The 15,968-nt window shown below is 46.1% G+C and overlaps 1 protein-coding gene across 1 annotated transcript in view; it reads right to left on the reverse strand.

Moving 5' to 3' along the window:
- Positions 1 to 15,968, reverse strand: part of LOC8031940 — a 91,658-nt gene that overhangs the window by 21,842 nt on the left and 53,848 nt on the right. The window contains exon 2 of the mRNA XM_042287181.1: positions 4,956 to 5,081. Within this exon, the coding sequence (XP_042143115.1) occupies positions 4,956 to 4,963 (8 nt within the window). The 5' untranslated portion in view covers positions 4,964 to 5,081. The remainder of the gene's footprint in view (positions 1 to 4,955; positions 5,082 to 15,968) is intronic.

The following is a 15,968-nucleotide window of genomic DNA, read 5'->3' on the forward strand; positions in this document are numbered from 1 at the left end:
TGGAAAATAGATTAAACTTAGTGCGTGCTCATATGAGAACCCTACACTGCACGAAACGTTTTAAAATAAAAACCCGCCTGCGCATTATTTGCGTTCATTATTAGTCGTGTGTAGAGCGTGCCTCGAATATGTGGCTTAGTTGCACTATATAAAATTTTTTAATGTCATATTTCTGATTTAGCTATCACCTATATACGCCTCCAAATGTTTAAAGGCATAGTAAGGAAAACAAAACAAAAAAAAAAATCTTTGAATTAAAACTAAAACAGTCTTAGCAGTTGCCGACTGAAACGTTGGGGATAACCATACCTACTTACGTCCCACAGACTGATTTTATATAATCATAAAACTCTGCATGTAAAATGCCATGGATGTGCGTAATTAAATTACAGAAGTGCTTTTTTTTGTTGTTTTAAGCACAGCATTTTGTTTATTAAACTTTCCGAACTTCAACAAAACACTGAAGTGTATACAAATTTGTTGCTATTTTGATTATTTTAATGGAATGCTATTGGGTTTACGTTTAATTTAATAACAAAAATAGTCATTCACGGATGATCATGCTTCTTTCATCAGCCAGCGGGGTCCTTTAAAAAAAAGTATAATGGTTCTTGTGGCAACATTCCTGTCGATATGTCTGCATGGTGCTTTTAAAGGGGCCATGAAATGATTTTCCACTGTTTTCCAAATGAAGACACCAATTGATCTTCAATGCTCATGGAACCCGGAGCAGGAATCCGTTTTCGTTTTATTTTGTTGCACAAAAAAAGATGAAAAGTTCCGGCTGCTTTCCTCCTCGACTCGACCGGACTCGTCCGCCAACAAGGGGAATCACGTGGCCGTGGCGTAAAGTATGCCTTTCTACCGGAAACGGAAATTCTCCCAGCCGAGCGAAGGAGTCGCGTCATTCAAGCGTCGCGTTGCGTCGAAACGACGTTTTCGCGTCGCGACGTCACCTACTGAGGTTTCCATGAACGCCGATTGCTTCGTAGGACCAATGAGTGACCTGGAATGGGGTAGTGAGCTCACCGCCCTCTGTCGATCATGCTTCGAGGTGATAGAACAGGATACACGCGTGCGAAGGACGCGGCAAAGGTGTCCTTGTTCGGTGTACCCGAAGACGAGGTGCGGCGAAAACTGTGGGATAGGAACTTGCATCGAGAGGACAAGACGTTGGATGAGATCTCTGCTGTGTGCGAATTAGATTTTGAACCACACTATGTAACTATAGAGATTATGTGCACGTCATCAGCGGTGAAAAGGTACGCGTTCAGCGTGGGAAACCAGTGCTTCCGGCCGACGCAGTTCCTACGATTCTTCTGAATCTTCCGAGCTATCTGACGATAAAAATACCGACGCACACACGTGCTGATACGCACGCGATCGCAGAAGTGCGCGGGAAAGCCTCAGGAGGAGTGGACCGCAGCGCCATCTGTCAATTTTGACATTAAGCGCCTCAGCAAGCGGGCGCGGTGATCACACTACTCCATTCTAGGCCAGTGTAGTACACACGTGGGTAGTAATTCAATTACAGCAATTGAATTACTGTAATTTAATTACTTTCCTCGTAATTGCACTTTATTACTTTATGAGATGAATTGTAATTTAATTACTTTCTAGCATCTGTAATTGCAAAATTTCAGGCACAATTACAACTACTTTTGCAAGACTTTGCGGCGCCGACGGAACCTCTCTGAAAGCTTCAGTGCTGGCACAAGCGGCCGAGCGCTCGGTGACACACTCGCACACGTAGGCACGCACTTACACAGACGCGCAACAAATATAGCGTCACGTTGTTTGTTCTTCACACTGCAGGCTGAGAGAGAATCCTCTTTGGAGCCTATCTCAACGGCGCCGTGTGGCGCCGTCTGCGGTACGAGCAGAAAACAATAGCGTAAGCATGCCAACATATTGAAAGAAACAAAACTGAGCTTCAGTTTTCATGTTAACACAGAGGTTCGGGCGAATTGGTTGCTCATGATGTACAGGGGGAACAGCGCACCCGGAGAACAGTCATTCAAGTCAACATACACACAAAAGAAAGAGACACTTACTCAGCGCTGACTGACAACTCTCTGTATATTTACACTTTCTCTTCTTCTATTTGTGCTATATGCAAGGGCCAGGGAGAATAACTGGTCTTTTTTTCTTTTCTTTCGATATGATGCTAAATAGTGAACTAAATTGAAATTAATGTAAGGCTAGGTAGTCTAATTCTTTTTGTGACAAGGTTAAAGACAAAGTACTAACACATCTGCCGTTATGTTTCGCAATGTTCTCTGCCTCGATAATTTCTCTTGTGAGCTGGTTGTGGTGCTACGTTCTTATATTTATTGAAAATATAAGAACGTAGGACTTCATATCCCCAACCTGTCAAGTTCTGTCATTAATTTAACTAAATTCACAAAAGGAAAGTATAATATATGACTATTATACAACACTGTTTAAGCCTCCTCAAACATTGGGGCAAGGAACGAACAAATTCGTTGGATTCTAAACAACTCGTTTAAAATTATATGGCCAAAGTCGGGTCGCTCTCAGAAATAAGTAGTTGTAAAGTAATTGTATTACTTTAAAAAAAAGTAATTTGTAATTTTAATGAATTACTTTTTACATAATAGTAATTATAATTGTAGTTAAACTACTTTTGGAGCAAAGTAATTGTAATCAAATTAGATTTTGGAAGTAATTTACCCATGCATGCTGACTCGTTACTCCACGACGCTTGTGCGATCGACGCCATTGCTATGATACGTCACGGCTGACTGAAGTGCAGCTTAAAATATTTTGGTATAGTGAAAGTATGGACTTTGTTCCGTACGCCGGGACGTGCACGGGGCAGAACGAAAACTCGCCCGGTGAAGGCTGTAGCAGTTCGGCGCCGGAACCGGCAGCGGAGAAGGTGGTGATTACTCAGTACAGAATGGTAGGTTCCCATTTCGGCTGCGAACACCAAACGCTAGAAACGGTGTAAAATAAATTCCTAATGGGATTCCTCGAGGAGAAACCTCTCGCGCTCTCGTTGACACTGCGGCTTATGTAACCGGGCATTGAACTCGGTCATTTCCGTCGAGGGTATTCATCGTCAATTTCATCGTTTGCGAGCACAGTTCGAGTGACACACTACTCGTATACAATACAGTAGCTAAATTTTATTGACGTGCTCGAAAAAAAAAATAAAAAAAAAATATTCCGACATTGAGTTGCGGTTATATTGCTAGGTGGCGCAGCTAGCTACCACCCATTACAGAAGGTTTCGCCACAACTTATTTATTATTCGACACATTCATACACTCAGCTTCGTTGCAAGCGTTCGAGGGAGAGAGTGTAAGGTACGGTCCCCTTTTATTTGCCAAAATTTTGTGCGAAAAATTAGAATCTAGCTTTTCTAATATCGCGTGCTAGTTTTCTTTTGATTCCATCAACAGTGCAGTTTGTAAAATTCTGTCTAAAATCGTTTCATGGGCCCTTTAAGCACAGCCAGAGCCGTGTATAGAGAGAGTATAGTCAATGGGAGGCGCGGACAGACCAGCGTGCACCAGACGCAGAAAGAGGGCTTGACGTGCTCTCTTGACCAACCAGAAGCCGAAAAGAATCCCCTAGCAGTGGTAGCGAGAAACTGTTTTAATCAAAGGCATATGTTGGTATATGGTTTTCATAAGCGCATACGAGTGAAGCGTAGTAACCCTTTATGGTTGAATATAGGGTGCACGTGATTCTTCGATCATGATCGTCCAGAAAGATGTAAGAAACGAATGCGCCACTCAACTCTGTTTTGCTCGGACAGAGTGTGACCACTCAGACGGCCAATGCTTGGTCTTCGGCGCTTGGCGTACGGATTATGTTGATCGTTCCGCTAGTCGCACACTTCCACCATGATTTTGGATGACCGTGATTGAAACATCACGCGCACCATATTTTCAGACACCGAGAGTTACTCCGACACACTTATTAAGTTTGCTTCTCGCGACAACCGCCAGGGTCTTATTTCCAACTTCGGGTTGGTCACATTCGAATTTGTGAAGACGCCCTGAAACCCGCCCAGCCCGCTTTCGGCCAATGGCGCCTCCTCATTTGTCTGCTATACTTTCCAACGAATGGCCAAATTCTCTACATATACGGCTCTGAGCACAGCTAAACAGCTAGATGAGTGTTTAAGGGAATCAAACTGTCTTCTAATTAATATCATAATACTAATGAGCTATTGAAGAGGAGTGGGAAAAATATTGTCTTTTAGTTGGACAGGCCAACTCATGAATTTTAACATGGTATTCGCAGCGAAATTAATAAGAATGCAGTAAATGGTTGCGCTCCAGAAATTCTTTCCGCTGCTCCGAAAGGTGCTCCAAAATTACTTAAACCAATCACTACTCACATCTCTGTCAACTACAAAAATATTTGTTCTGTCATTTTGTCTGTGCTTTGGTTACTAAGAAAAAAAAAAAACAGAAAACAGTTAAGAGACGCGGAGCTTGTAGAAGCTTTCGTCCAGTGGTGACCACTCCACTAAGCCGTATTCACGAGACAAATACATCGATGGTTCAGCTATGCTTGTGGCCACGCAAGCCTGGGTGGACGCGAGGTGGCCATCTCTGTTTGACCTCCGCCTCATACCATGACGGGCTGACGTTCCGACGCCCATTCGAACGCGGCTGCCTCGGTTAATCACTAGACGTCGCTGCTACCGTGTCGCCGTGACGCGGAGGCTTCGTCTCAAGCTGTTTTTGTTGTGGCGAAGTCGGGAAAGCTATTCCCACTATAATGGCCATGTAGAGCAAGAGATTGGTGCTTACACTTCTTTCGTTTTTGATCCCGAACAATTTGATGTGTGCAAGTGCTTCTGCAAACGTAAAAAAAATGAATGATATGTATATTACTGATTGCAATATTACGAGAAAGCTAGCGATATAGAGAGCCTCATTACGGGTGGCCTGGGAAAGCGCGTTAGTACTTACAGAATCATGTTAGGCTTCTTGCGTTCGCCGCGTCCATCGCCAGGCGGCGATACGAGCAGCGTCGTCACGTGACTCTTCGTCAGCTCGGCCAGTGTTGTAAGCCGTGATCATGTTTGCCTGTGAAACCTGCGCATGAACAATATTGCAACTCGTCTCTCTCTCTCTCTTTTCTCCATTGTCATTCGTACCATTCTCAATCAGTTGGCAGCAGAAAACGCAACTGACGGTGCACCTTGAAACCGTCTACACTTTTGGCGTACGTTTGTGTCTCGCCTGAACTATCTCGTTTGCTATGGCCGAACCTGAGCTGACGGCACCCTTGCGGTAATAATGCAGTTAATGCAAAGGTGCGAGCGAGCTGGACAAGTAGGGCGATAATAATCCCTGGAGAAGGGGAACAAAGGGGGAGCAAGGAAAATTACACAACCTGTGTTTGGAAATTTGTGTTTGTCCTTTGTCCCCCTTTGTTCCCCATTTCCAGCGAATATTATCGTCATACTTGTCGAGCTCGCTTGCACCTTTGCATTAATTGCATTATCATCATAACCTTAAAATGCAGGCCGTTCACCCTTATTTGTGTTAAACCGGAGGCAGCTGATAATACCCGTTCTCTCTACGGACGTCTAAACCCTGGTTAGCTCAGTTGGTAGAGCGCTCCACTAGAAATGGAGAGGTCCCTGGTTCGATACCAGGACCAAGCGGAATTTTTCGATCGCGCACCAGTCACCTAACTGTGTTAGACATTTGTGTTTGTCCTTTGTCCCACTTTGTTCCCCTTCTCCGGGGATTATTATCGTCACCCTTGCGGTGTCTTCGTGTGGATGCAGGATAAGTAATCCTTCATATTCACTGATAAGCATTAAGCCCCGCATTATAGCAGCAAAAAACTATTTCATCCTCGCCCTTCCGCGTGTTAACTTACGTATCAGCCCCGAAAGAACACACAACTTCATCTAAAACCCCTATCCCTTACAAGCACTGCGTATCTGCCGAAAATAGGCTCTAGAAAGTTATTTATTCCCTTAATAATCATGAACTGTTTGTGGAATTGTCCTAAGTGCAGTTCTTTTTACAAAAAAGTATGTTTGAGCCTGTGCATTCACAATGGCTTTTTTTTTTTTTTATGAAGGCTTTTGTGTACTCTCTCCGCAGTTTACATTCAAGGCCTCCACAAAACAGGCTGAAAGCGGCCAAAAATGTTTTTGTCGGCGTTTCTAAAGTTCTCATTCTCAAGCGTCATTCCTTCCTCGGCGTCCCTTTGCAGTGGTCCAGACATATCGGCGCCGTACCGCAGCTCTTCTTTGTTACGGATCTCGTAGAGGAACTCGATACAAGACTCGAAAAGAAAGTGACCGAGGCACCAGAAGAACCAATCTACGGGTAAGTGCCTGAAAAGTAATTCCAGAGAATTGGAAACCTAGAAAAAAAAAAAAAAAAAAAGAAACGTGTGCCCTCGAAACGAATTTCTTTTTTCTCTATTTCATATTTGCGATGTGGTCTTATGCGGTCGCCTATTTTGTTCAATAACGCCCGAGCTCGCTTTGCACGAAGTTATTTTTTGTCTCGTTCCTCGGCACTTCTTTCTTCGCTTACTGCTTCCAGCGCAAATTCGGCAACGACGTCGCGTGCGGGCAGTTTGGGGAAGAAACGCGGGTATTATTAACGAACGGTCGCCGCCGAATATTTCGGTCACTGGTTGGTGGCTCTCAACCCCCCCTGCCCCCCCCCCCCCCCCCCCCCCCCCCAAAAAAAAAAGGAAATAAAAACGGCTTTTTCGCGTAGCTAGTGCACGGCGTCGTAAACGTCGTTTTTATTAGCGTTATTTCCTCGTAGTCGGAGACAGTTTTGTAGCCGGTCGGTTATGACCCGATGCGCGCGTACGCTGTATACGCCGGGGCGATGTGTCTTCTTCGTGCACAACCGCGCGCTCCGAATTGTTGATGCCCGCGCGCTGACCGGTCAATGACGGCGGCCGTTAGGCGCGCCTATCTTGGAAACGTCCCCGCGGGGATGACGGTAACGAGACGGGTCCCCAGATTTAGGCGGCGTCCGCACAAATGTACATAAAGAAACGATTACGCCGGTCATTGGCGCACCGTCTCTCTCGTCATCGGTAATTGGAGCTGCACGCGAGCCTCGGTGTTGACCCAGTGCATGCGCAGATAGAATGGCTGGAGCCTGGAACGATATATCCGCGACTCCGGTAATGGAGTGCGTCGAGCGTTCGATATTCGAAGCTGCCTATACTGTCGAGACCAGTTATAACGAAGTCGGTTATAGCGGATATAGCGAAGTGATTTCCGATTCCCGTTGACTTTGTTATAACCGGTCTCGCCAGTATACTCGATTTCGCGCGTTGTATGCACAGCATTGCGAAAATTGAAGGCGCCAACAGGTGTGTGTGTGTGTGTGGGGGGGGGGGGGGGGGGGGGGGGTGCTGGCTCGGGAAAGGAACTTCTGTCGCGCGAGCGCTCGCAGTCGCGCTATACCGGCGATTTCCAGCACCTGTTTCGCCAGGCTGATGGATGACTCGCCGGCTCTCCCAGCCGAGTCCCGTCAGCCCTGGAGCGAAAGTTTCTAGACTGGACCTAATTCGTTCCAGTTTGGCACAAGGGCGAAGAAGTTGAATGTTTTACGTTTTCTTTGTGCTACTCGATGTACTTTTTTTTTTTACATGACAGTAATTTTTTTTATTTGTTTTATAATTGTTCGGTTGAATGAGTGTAAACGAGGGGGGGGGGCGAGGGGTGCGGCCCAGCCGTGACTGCAGACTCGCTTCGAGATGCGAGTTCTCAATCGGCCAAGTTGCGTCATCCAACACGCTGTCCATCTTTTTTGTTTGACTCGGACGTCGCTCGATGTTTGATCAGACACGGACCGCACACCGCCGGCCAACGAAACCTAGCTCGAGGCGGAAGAAACAGCTGTGCGCGAGCTCTGCTAGTTTCTTCTTCTTGTTTTCTTCTTTTTTTTTTTTTTAGGGGCGAAGCCCCTTAGGGTCTAGCCTTGTCCGGCGTCCGTGCTCACATCGATTGCCGTCCCATCTGTCTTCTTAAAAAAAGAAGAAAAAAAATGTTTGCGCAGTCGACAGGATTGGAACCTGTGCGGGGAGACCCCAATGGATTTCTAGTCCATCGCCTTAACCACTCGGCCACGACTGCGGGACGAGTAGGGGGCTCTGAGATGTGGTAGTAACTCAAGAGCTGGGGACGTCATGGATGAAACGTTGCATGTAGCCGCTCAACGTCTATACAGGAGAGGGCGCTGCGGTCACATGCATATATAATCGCGTTAAACTTTGCATTCATTGGCTCAACGTTTATAGACGAGAGGGCGCTGCGGTCAAATGCTCAAATGCGTATATAACCACGTGCCATACCACCCATTCTCTTTCTGACATGGACCGTTGACTTAAAGGGCAACTCCGCTCAATTCCGAAAAATTTAGGCTTACATGTGATTCCATTTCACAAAGCAGTACCAAACAGCTCTACATAGATTTCTAAATATCAAAAATGAAACGGAGTTGCCCTTTAAGCGGTGGAGATGCGTTCCCACGGCTTCTAGCGGATCCAAGCTGATCCGCTAGAAGAACCACTGACTCTGCATTTCACCGACCATAAAGCAGTAATAATGAAGTCGAAACGCAACCCGAAACTCAGCACTACCTATGAGCAATAAAAAAAATCAGCGCCATCAGCACTACAGTACCTATGAACAATAAAATCAGTATCATCAGCACCACCAGAGCTTCGCCCCAATCAACAACATGCACCACTTGGAGATGCGGTAATTTTTTTTCGTATCATTGTTCTTACTACCGAAACCGCGCTCGAACCTCCCTTTTCGTATTTATATTTCTCTTCGCAGTACCTTTGCTCCGATGAAAATAACTTACCCGAGGGAAGGTTACGGACGCGAGGTCAACGTCGGTCTGCGCCGTCACTGAACAAGTGTCGGCAGAGTCCCGTCGCCTCCTCCGCCTCTCAGTCACACGCCGCCGAACACAGCGCCTCGAACATGGATTTTAATAGGGGGGGGGGGGGGGGGGGGGGGGCGAACCTTTACCGTTTCGAGATATAACACTCAGGCCGTTACGATGACGCCCTGTCGCAAGGTCGTCTTAAACATATTTTCCCGTCGACAAATTTACAAGCGACCCGTGCGTCCCATAAGCTGTTCCCGTCTATCAAAGTCCATTTAAGGCGCGTCGGCCCATCTTTCGTCGGACGCGAGCAAAAAACGAAGATCTTGCCCGTGCCTGGCCCCGCGACTCATTCGGGCTGCGATAATCCGACTCCCGACGGTCTATTTCGGGGATTAACAGCGCTACGGCGGCGGCGCGTGCTGTAATCCGACTCTCGACAGTCTATTTCGGGGATTAGCGACGCTACACAGGGGCGCGTGCTCGAGCACGCGCGAGCGGCCGAAGTTTCAAATGGGTGTCGTCTTGTCCGCGAGAATGCAAGATCACCACTCTCGTGCAGGGAGGGGACCGAGGAACAGCGCTTTCTTTCCCCATGAGTTGCGCCAGCTCGTACACCGCGAGGTTATAGCTGTTGCGGAGCCCCGCGCGCTCTTCATCGCTGCCCCCTCAGTGTTTCAACATTGACAGACGTGCGTGTGCTGCGGTGAACTGCGCGTACTGTTGCGCATTTCGTTTCTCAATCCAGATGTTGTTGTTTTTTTGCTCTTTTTTTTTCTCTCTAATTTTTTTTTTTTTTTTTGCTGTTTTTCAGAGCGACCGTACCTCCGTGAAGGGAACTCAACGACGCGACCGTTCCCACCAGAATTTTATGCGATCCCAACCTTACGAGCCGCAAGAGCCGGTTACCAATTTACGATTTCATCTATAGACAGCCAAAAAAATAAAAAGGAAAGTTGAACGGCTACAGAATGACTCAACTTTATTTTGTTGTACGATATTATTTTTTTTTTTTTTAATTTTGTTCTATATGAAGGTTTTCAGCCTTCATAAACGCCCGTTTATGAAAGCTGGAAGCTAGAATTCTATGTTTTTCTTTGTTTTGTTTTATGCAGGTATACACCGTCTCAGTTCTTACATTTCTTCCCGAGTGTTGTAAAGAGGTGCATATGTTACGGTGCGGGTTGCAACGTCGCATAACCTTGCATCGATGCGCTGGTCTTACTTGCGTCGTTGGCTGAGCGTCAGCACCAAATCGTTACGAGAAACCTTCTGAACTAAGTGTTCTCGATGCTTCTTTGCCGAAACCATGGATTGCCAAGTTGTCACTCTTCGCGGTGCGCTTTCCTTCGTGATTTGCACGCCGTTTTTCTCGCCGTTTTAGGTGAGGACCTGCAGCAAAATGGTCTTTAACTTTCAACAGGAATTACTTACTGCTTCTTACTTCCGTAAAAAAAAAAAAAGGTTAAAGCGAAACAATTACGCGCCTCATGTTTTCTATTTTCGTTCATTATCACGATGTGGGGCATAGTTTGTGTACTTTCCGAAAATCTAAAGGTCTCAAAGGAAAGCAGCTGGGAGATAAGTTTAGAAGCTACGCTCTGCCTTGTCTGGCATTTTTCTGCGGGGCTGGACCTTGGGGATACGATTCTGGTACGCCATGACAGAGTGTATATATAAGAAAATGTCTTTAAAATATTACTGAAATGTGTCGGTACCACGCGTCATAGTGAAGTATATAAAAACTCCAAGTGTCTCTTTTTTTTCTTTTTTTTTTTCTACGTGTTACGCGTATAGTTTTACTTTTCATATACGCTAATTCTCCCGAAAGGCAAAAAGAAACGAACTGCCTCGAATGATCATCTTTCTTGCGATGACGAGAGAGGCACAAAAAAATCTTTTCTCAATTTCATTTGATCTTATGTTTTTGTTTTTTTTTTTGTTTTGTTTTTTTCAACATCATTTTTGTTTTGTCGCAAATATATGTTCCAGCGTCAGCCACTTTAGGAGCTTTCGAAATTGTAAACAGCTGTAATGTGCTGTCGAAATTGAATTAATGGGATTTTGTTTTCTTTTGGGGGAGGTGATTCATCCAGAGCTGCGACCCTTTTAAAAATCTAGAGCTAAAAAAAAAAAAAAAAAAGAGCGGTAAAATAAATATTTTTTCGGAGACTCTGTATTCATTCTAGGCGTTCGTCTAAACTTGCGATATTTCGACACTTTGTGACTCACTGATCGCTTTTTCTTTTTTTTTTTTGTCTCTCTAGCGGTCGAACGAACCTACAAGTGTTTGGCTTTGTTTGGCACAAATAAACTCGAGCCTTTTATATCAACAGCGGGTGGGATAAAATAAACCCTCGAGAAGATCGACGGCTCCACAAAGGACCAGACTTTCTCGGCGCTGAATGTAAAATGTCATTAGCCGGGGCGCATATAGAGAGGAACCGTAAAAAGAAGCCGTGTTGTTGTAAAGAACTCAAATTGCACGAAAGCAGTTCCCCCTCAAGGTCCAGCTGGCCGCAACAAAACAAGATTGGACTCAACCGGGGCGCGCAGAGAGCAAACTAAAACGCCAATCTCGGCCAATTTAGGCAGGAGAAAAGTCAGCACCTGCTGAAAAGCGATTTCGTTTTAGTTACGCAAATATTATGTTGCAACTTATTTTATTTTTTTTTTTAGCGCGCAAGGCGCTTTTGCCTACATGCACGCGTGTGTGTTTGCGCGTAAGTTCATGTGCGCTCGCGTTTTCTTTTTTTTAGCGTGTTTAGAAATTTCGCCGTCGCTTGCAAAACTGTTAGAACAGCGGCCTCTTTCTGTTTCTGGCTGTACCTGAGAGTCGAAAAAAGAAAGCGTGAAACAATTCTTACGAGCTAAACGAAAAGAGAAACAAAGCTTTTAGAGAACTGCCTTTTGTCCTAACTTTGTAATAGAGGTACCGTTCACAAAACCAACGTTTGTTTTTTATCATTCGCAATTTTTGCTTTGTTATATCGATTATTATTTTGCCTCCGTCTATACTCCTATGGAATTTCGGAACCGAGCGCACGGATCATTTCGTTATGGGGTTTCTCCTGCAAACTCTCTCTAGATGGAGGTTTCTAATATCGTAACCTTGCAAACGCAGCATCAAACAAAATGCTTGCTGGGCCGAGGATATCTCGCTAACAATTTCTAATCCTACGCCGTCGGCGCTAAACAAGCAGTGCCGCTTTCTTCGCTGCTCTTCGAGACTGATCCAACGATTCCTCAAAGACTGCCACACTCTAAAAAATGCCCGTGCGTCTGTTTTCCCGCACACCACTCGGAGAGCCAATCACCGCAACTTACGGAGGCAGCTCAGCGAATGACGATGCCGAAACATATGTTCAGACCAAAAAACGCAGTCTGAGTTGTGACATTAAGCAATGCAAAACGTCACGCTTGCATTGCTTAATGTCACAACTTAGACTGCGTTTTTTGGTCTGAACATGTATGTTTCGGCATCGTCATTCGCTGAGCTGCCTCCGTAAGTTGCGCTGGTTGGCTCTCCGGGCGTTGTGCGGAAAAGTAGACGCACAGGCTTTTTTTTTTTTTTTTTTTTTTTTTTTAGAGTAATATACTCCGACAGCTGACACTCTGCTTTAAGAAATGCCTGCGCGTTTACTTGCCCGCAAAACATTCAAAAATCCAATCTCTGCGATCTACGAAATCAGCTCAGCGAATTATGAGGCGGAACATCTGTTTAGACCTCGCGGTTGCATTACGCAATGCAAACATGACGCTTTGCATTGCGTAATACCACAGCGCAGACTTCATTTTTAGGTCTAAACGGATGTTCCGCCTCATCGTTCGCTGAGCTGATTTCATAGATCGCAGAGATTGGCTCTTTGAGTGTTTTGCAGGGAAGTAGACGCGCAGGCATTTCTTAGAGCGTAGTGTGCGCTGAACGCTAGTCACTGGTAGAAAACAGAAGGGTGCGGTCATTCTCAATCATCTCATTAGCACTTAGTAGCCAATTAGATCTCGGCATGTGGTCCTGAAATGTACCTTCAACTGAATCAGTCGTGTGCCGTGTAGGTTCACTCTTCACACGTGTGGACAGGCTGAAAATGAGGCCACGCGCGGAGGCCGACGTCTGAATGCTCCAATCGGTGCGTAGAATAAGATACGCCAAAACTCTCGAACGATTAAAAACGACAACAAACAAATATAAAAATAAAAAAAAGTGGCGAGGCGCCATATTGAGATTGGAGAACTGCGACATGAAGGTGACGAAAGCGCCGAAGCAGACCGCGCCCGTTCTTTATCCCAAGCTGCCCGCTCAACGTTTACTCTTTGTCTTTTCACAGGAGCCCTGGGCCCTACACTCTAAAAAATGCCTGCGCGTCCACTTACCCGCAAAACACTCAAAGAGCCAATCTCTGCGATCTATGAAATCAGCTCAGCGAATGCGGAGGCGGAACATCTGTTTAGACCTCAAAAATTAAGTCTGCGCTGTGGCATTACGCAATGCAAGCATGACGTTTTGCATTGCGTGATGCTACAGCGCAGACTTAATTTTTAGGTCTAAACAGATGCTCCGTCTCATTATTCGCTGAGGTGATTTCGTAGATCGCAGAGATTGGCTCTTTGAGTGTTTTGCGGGTAAGTGCACGCGCAGGCATTTTTAAGAGTGTAGACTGGCCTTTCGCCGCAACTTGGTTTCGACATCGGGAGGTTTTAGTGGATAGTTTCGTGTTCTACGCTCCGGTCACGACACCCGATTACGATAGGACGCACGCGCATATATGCCTCGGCGGAGCATCAAATAAATATCGCATTCGAAATGCAAAATAAAAAAAAAAAAATCGATCTTTCAAAATTTTTTAATGTAGTTGAAGGCTCGACGTTTCAAAGAGCCGGACCGTGACTTTTGAAAATCCCGGTAGTTTGAAAACTCTATATGCGAAACTTACGTAACATCTCCAGTATATCGTATACAGAGGCGCCCTAATCTTACGATCATTTTTCTTCGGTCGAAGGCAATTACGCCCATCGAGCCGCATTCGTTGCAGCATTCGCATCCGGATTCCCAATTTTTTCAGGAGGATGTTGCTCCACTTTTGAGCAGCACTGGCTGTAGGCGTCGGTCCGGAGCATAAGGTTCAGCATAATAAATGTCCCGAACGATAATGCCCTGCGGCTTTACCTCGTGCGCCTTTAATCAAATACGTCGTTACATCAATGAAACACCAACCACAGTACTAACTTTTTTTTTCTTTTCAATTCCCGCTCGTTTTATATTTAATGGGGTTATGAAGCGGGTGTATGTCTGCTTTAACGTGCTTTAAAATTCTGTATTTGTTTCGAGGGCGGGAAGTTTGTGAGCACCAGTGGGCGTCTGGTGTCTCAACTGTAGATGAGAAATTTAGCCAGTGCAGTATATATACAAACGCTAGCCTGGGGTCTTCTTTAACGTGCACCACACAGTAGCGATACACGACCGCACGCTCCGGTACAATGCTCATCCAGATCGAAACGGGCAGGGGTGGGGATTGAACCCAGGATCCCTGGGTAGAGTAGACATTCCTCAATTGCAAAGTAATTGAATAAGTTTATTAAGGTTTGGCATGGCGCGACATGGAGAGGAAACCTATATCGAGGGAGGCATGACAGGGCGCCCTGTCCATGTCTCCCTAAGTTTCCTCTCCGTGTCGCGGTATCCCAAGTAGCCCGCCAGATGACCTCGATATAATTGAGTCAGCTAGAAACTACCGTTAAAAGAAAAGTACCCAATTACTTCCAAAGTTACTTCTGTATTTTTTTTTTATGATAGCAATTAATAAAAGACAAGTTTCGACCCGTAAACGAAACCCTGCTAGCCTAAATGAAAACAATAGGTCGCTCGTGTCGTGTGCTTTCACCACAGCAGCGAGAAGCAAAAACGGGTCACGCTGTACGGGGCTTCGAACACTGTTATGGTATAGATATAGTGTACGCGGTGTGTCGGGGGACGCGAGATTAATTTGGTCTTTGCCGGCAGTGGAGCGAGGCTTGGAAAGGGGGGGGCTCGGTGCTCGTACAATCATCGGGCCTGCCGTGCCGCATGGAAATCGTAATCTGATCCGCGCTCCCCGCGTGGCCAAAAGCGTATGCACGTCCACGCGCGGTGGGGGGAGAAGGAAACCGGTCCGGTAATTCGGAGAGGTGCTCCGCCGCGCGGCAAGGACTTCGGGACACGCCACGGTCCCGGCGGTGCGCTCACCGGGCCGCGCCGTAATTTCGGCGCTGGGTACAAAAAGCGAGCTCACAATAAACTCCGCGGCTCTCCGCTCTTCCTTCTCTTAATTTTTTTTTTTTTTTTTAATTTATTTATCTCGAGAAAAAATACGCGCGTAAGGTCGTTTAGAAGACACCGAATAATCGGGCCATGTTTTCGAACCGGCAATAGAACAACGGCAGCGATCGGCCGTCCATAATTTTGAACTATCGAGTTCGATTCGAAGGGCATATATTCTCGGAAGAACCGACTCGGGTACGTACCGGAAGGCAACCTCGTATGTATGCGGACGGGACGGACAATCTATGACGGCACTCGAAATCCTCGGCGTGCGCAACAAACGCGAGTATCGATAGCGGCGCGGGCGCGCGCGCGCAGCCTGATATGTGATTTTTTTCGTTCCCCGCGCGTATAATTTTAGAGGCGATAGTGTCAATAACATCTCCTGCACTTGTTGTGAAAGAAAGTTCTCCCTACGAGAAAAAGAAAAATAAGGACCGTTTCAAGTACGCCTATAGAGTCACTAAATGAGCTAGAGTATCGGCCAACGTGACTAGAACATTCATTCAGGAACTTTATTGAACCAAGAAATCACGGGGAACCGAGCTAATGGCGATCGCAACGCCGCCATTTCTCCCGCTGCGGCCCCTCGGGGAACTGCACGGCTGCTTGTATATTTGTTCGGGATTATCGCATTCGATAGCGTTCGCTGTGACTGTTCCATTTTGGCTTGAATCCGCCATTTTGGCGCCGAAGCATATACGGTGGAAGGGGTTTCAGGGATGCAAACCCCCGATTCCCAAGCGGACGCGCCGCGAATTACTATCGAGTTTAGTATGCGTCCAGGTCGG

The sequence above is a fragment of the Ixodes scapularis genome, unplaced genomic scaffold, assembly GCF_016920785.2.
Source record: "Ixodes scapularis isolate PalLabHiFi unplaced genomic scaffold, ASM1692078v2 PGA_scaffold9__187_contigs__length_104089568, whole genome shotgun sequence".
NCBI lineage: Eukaryota > Metazoa > Arthropoda > Arachnida > Ixodida > Ixodidae > Ixodes > Ixodes scapularis.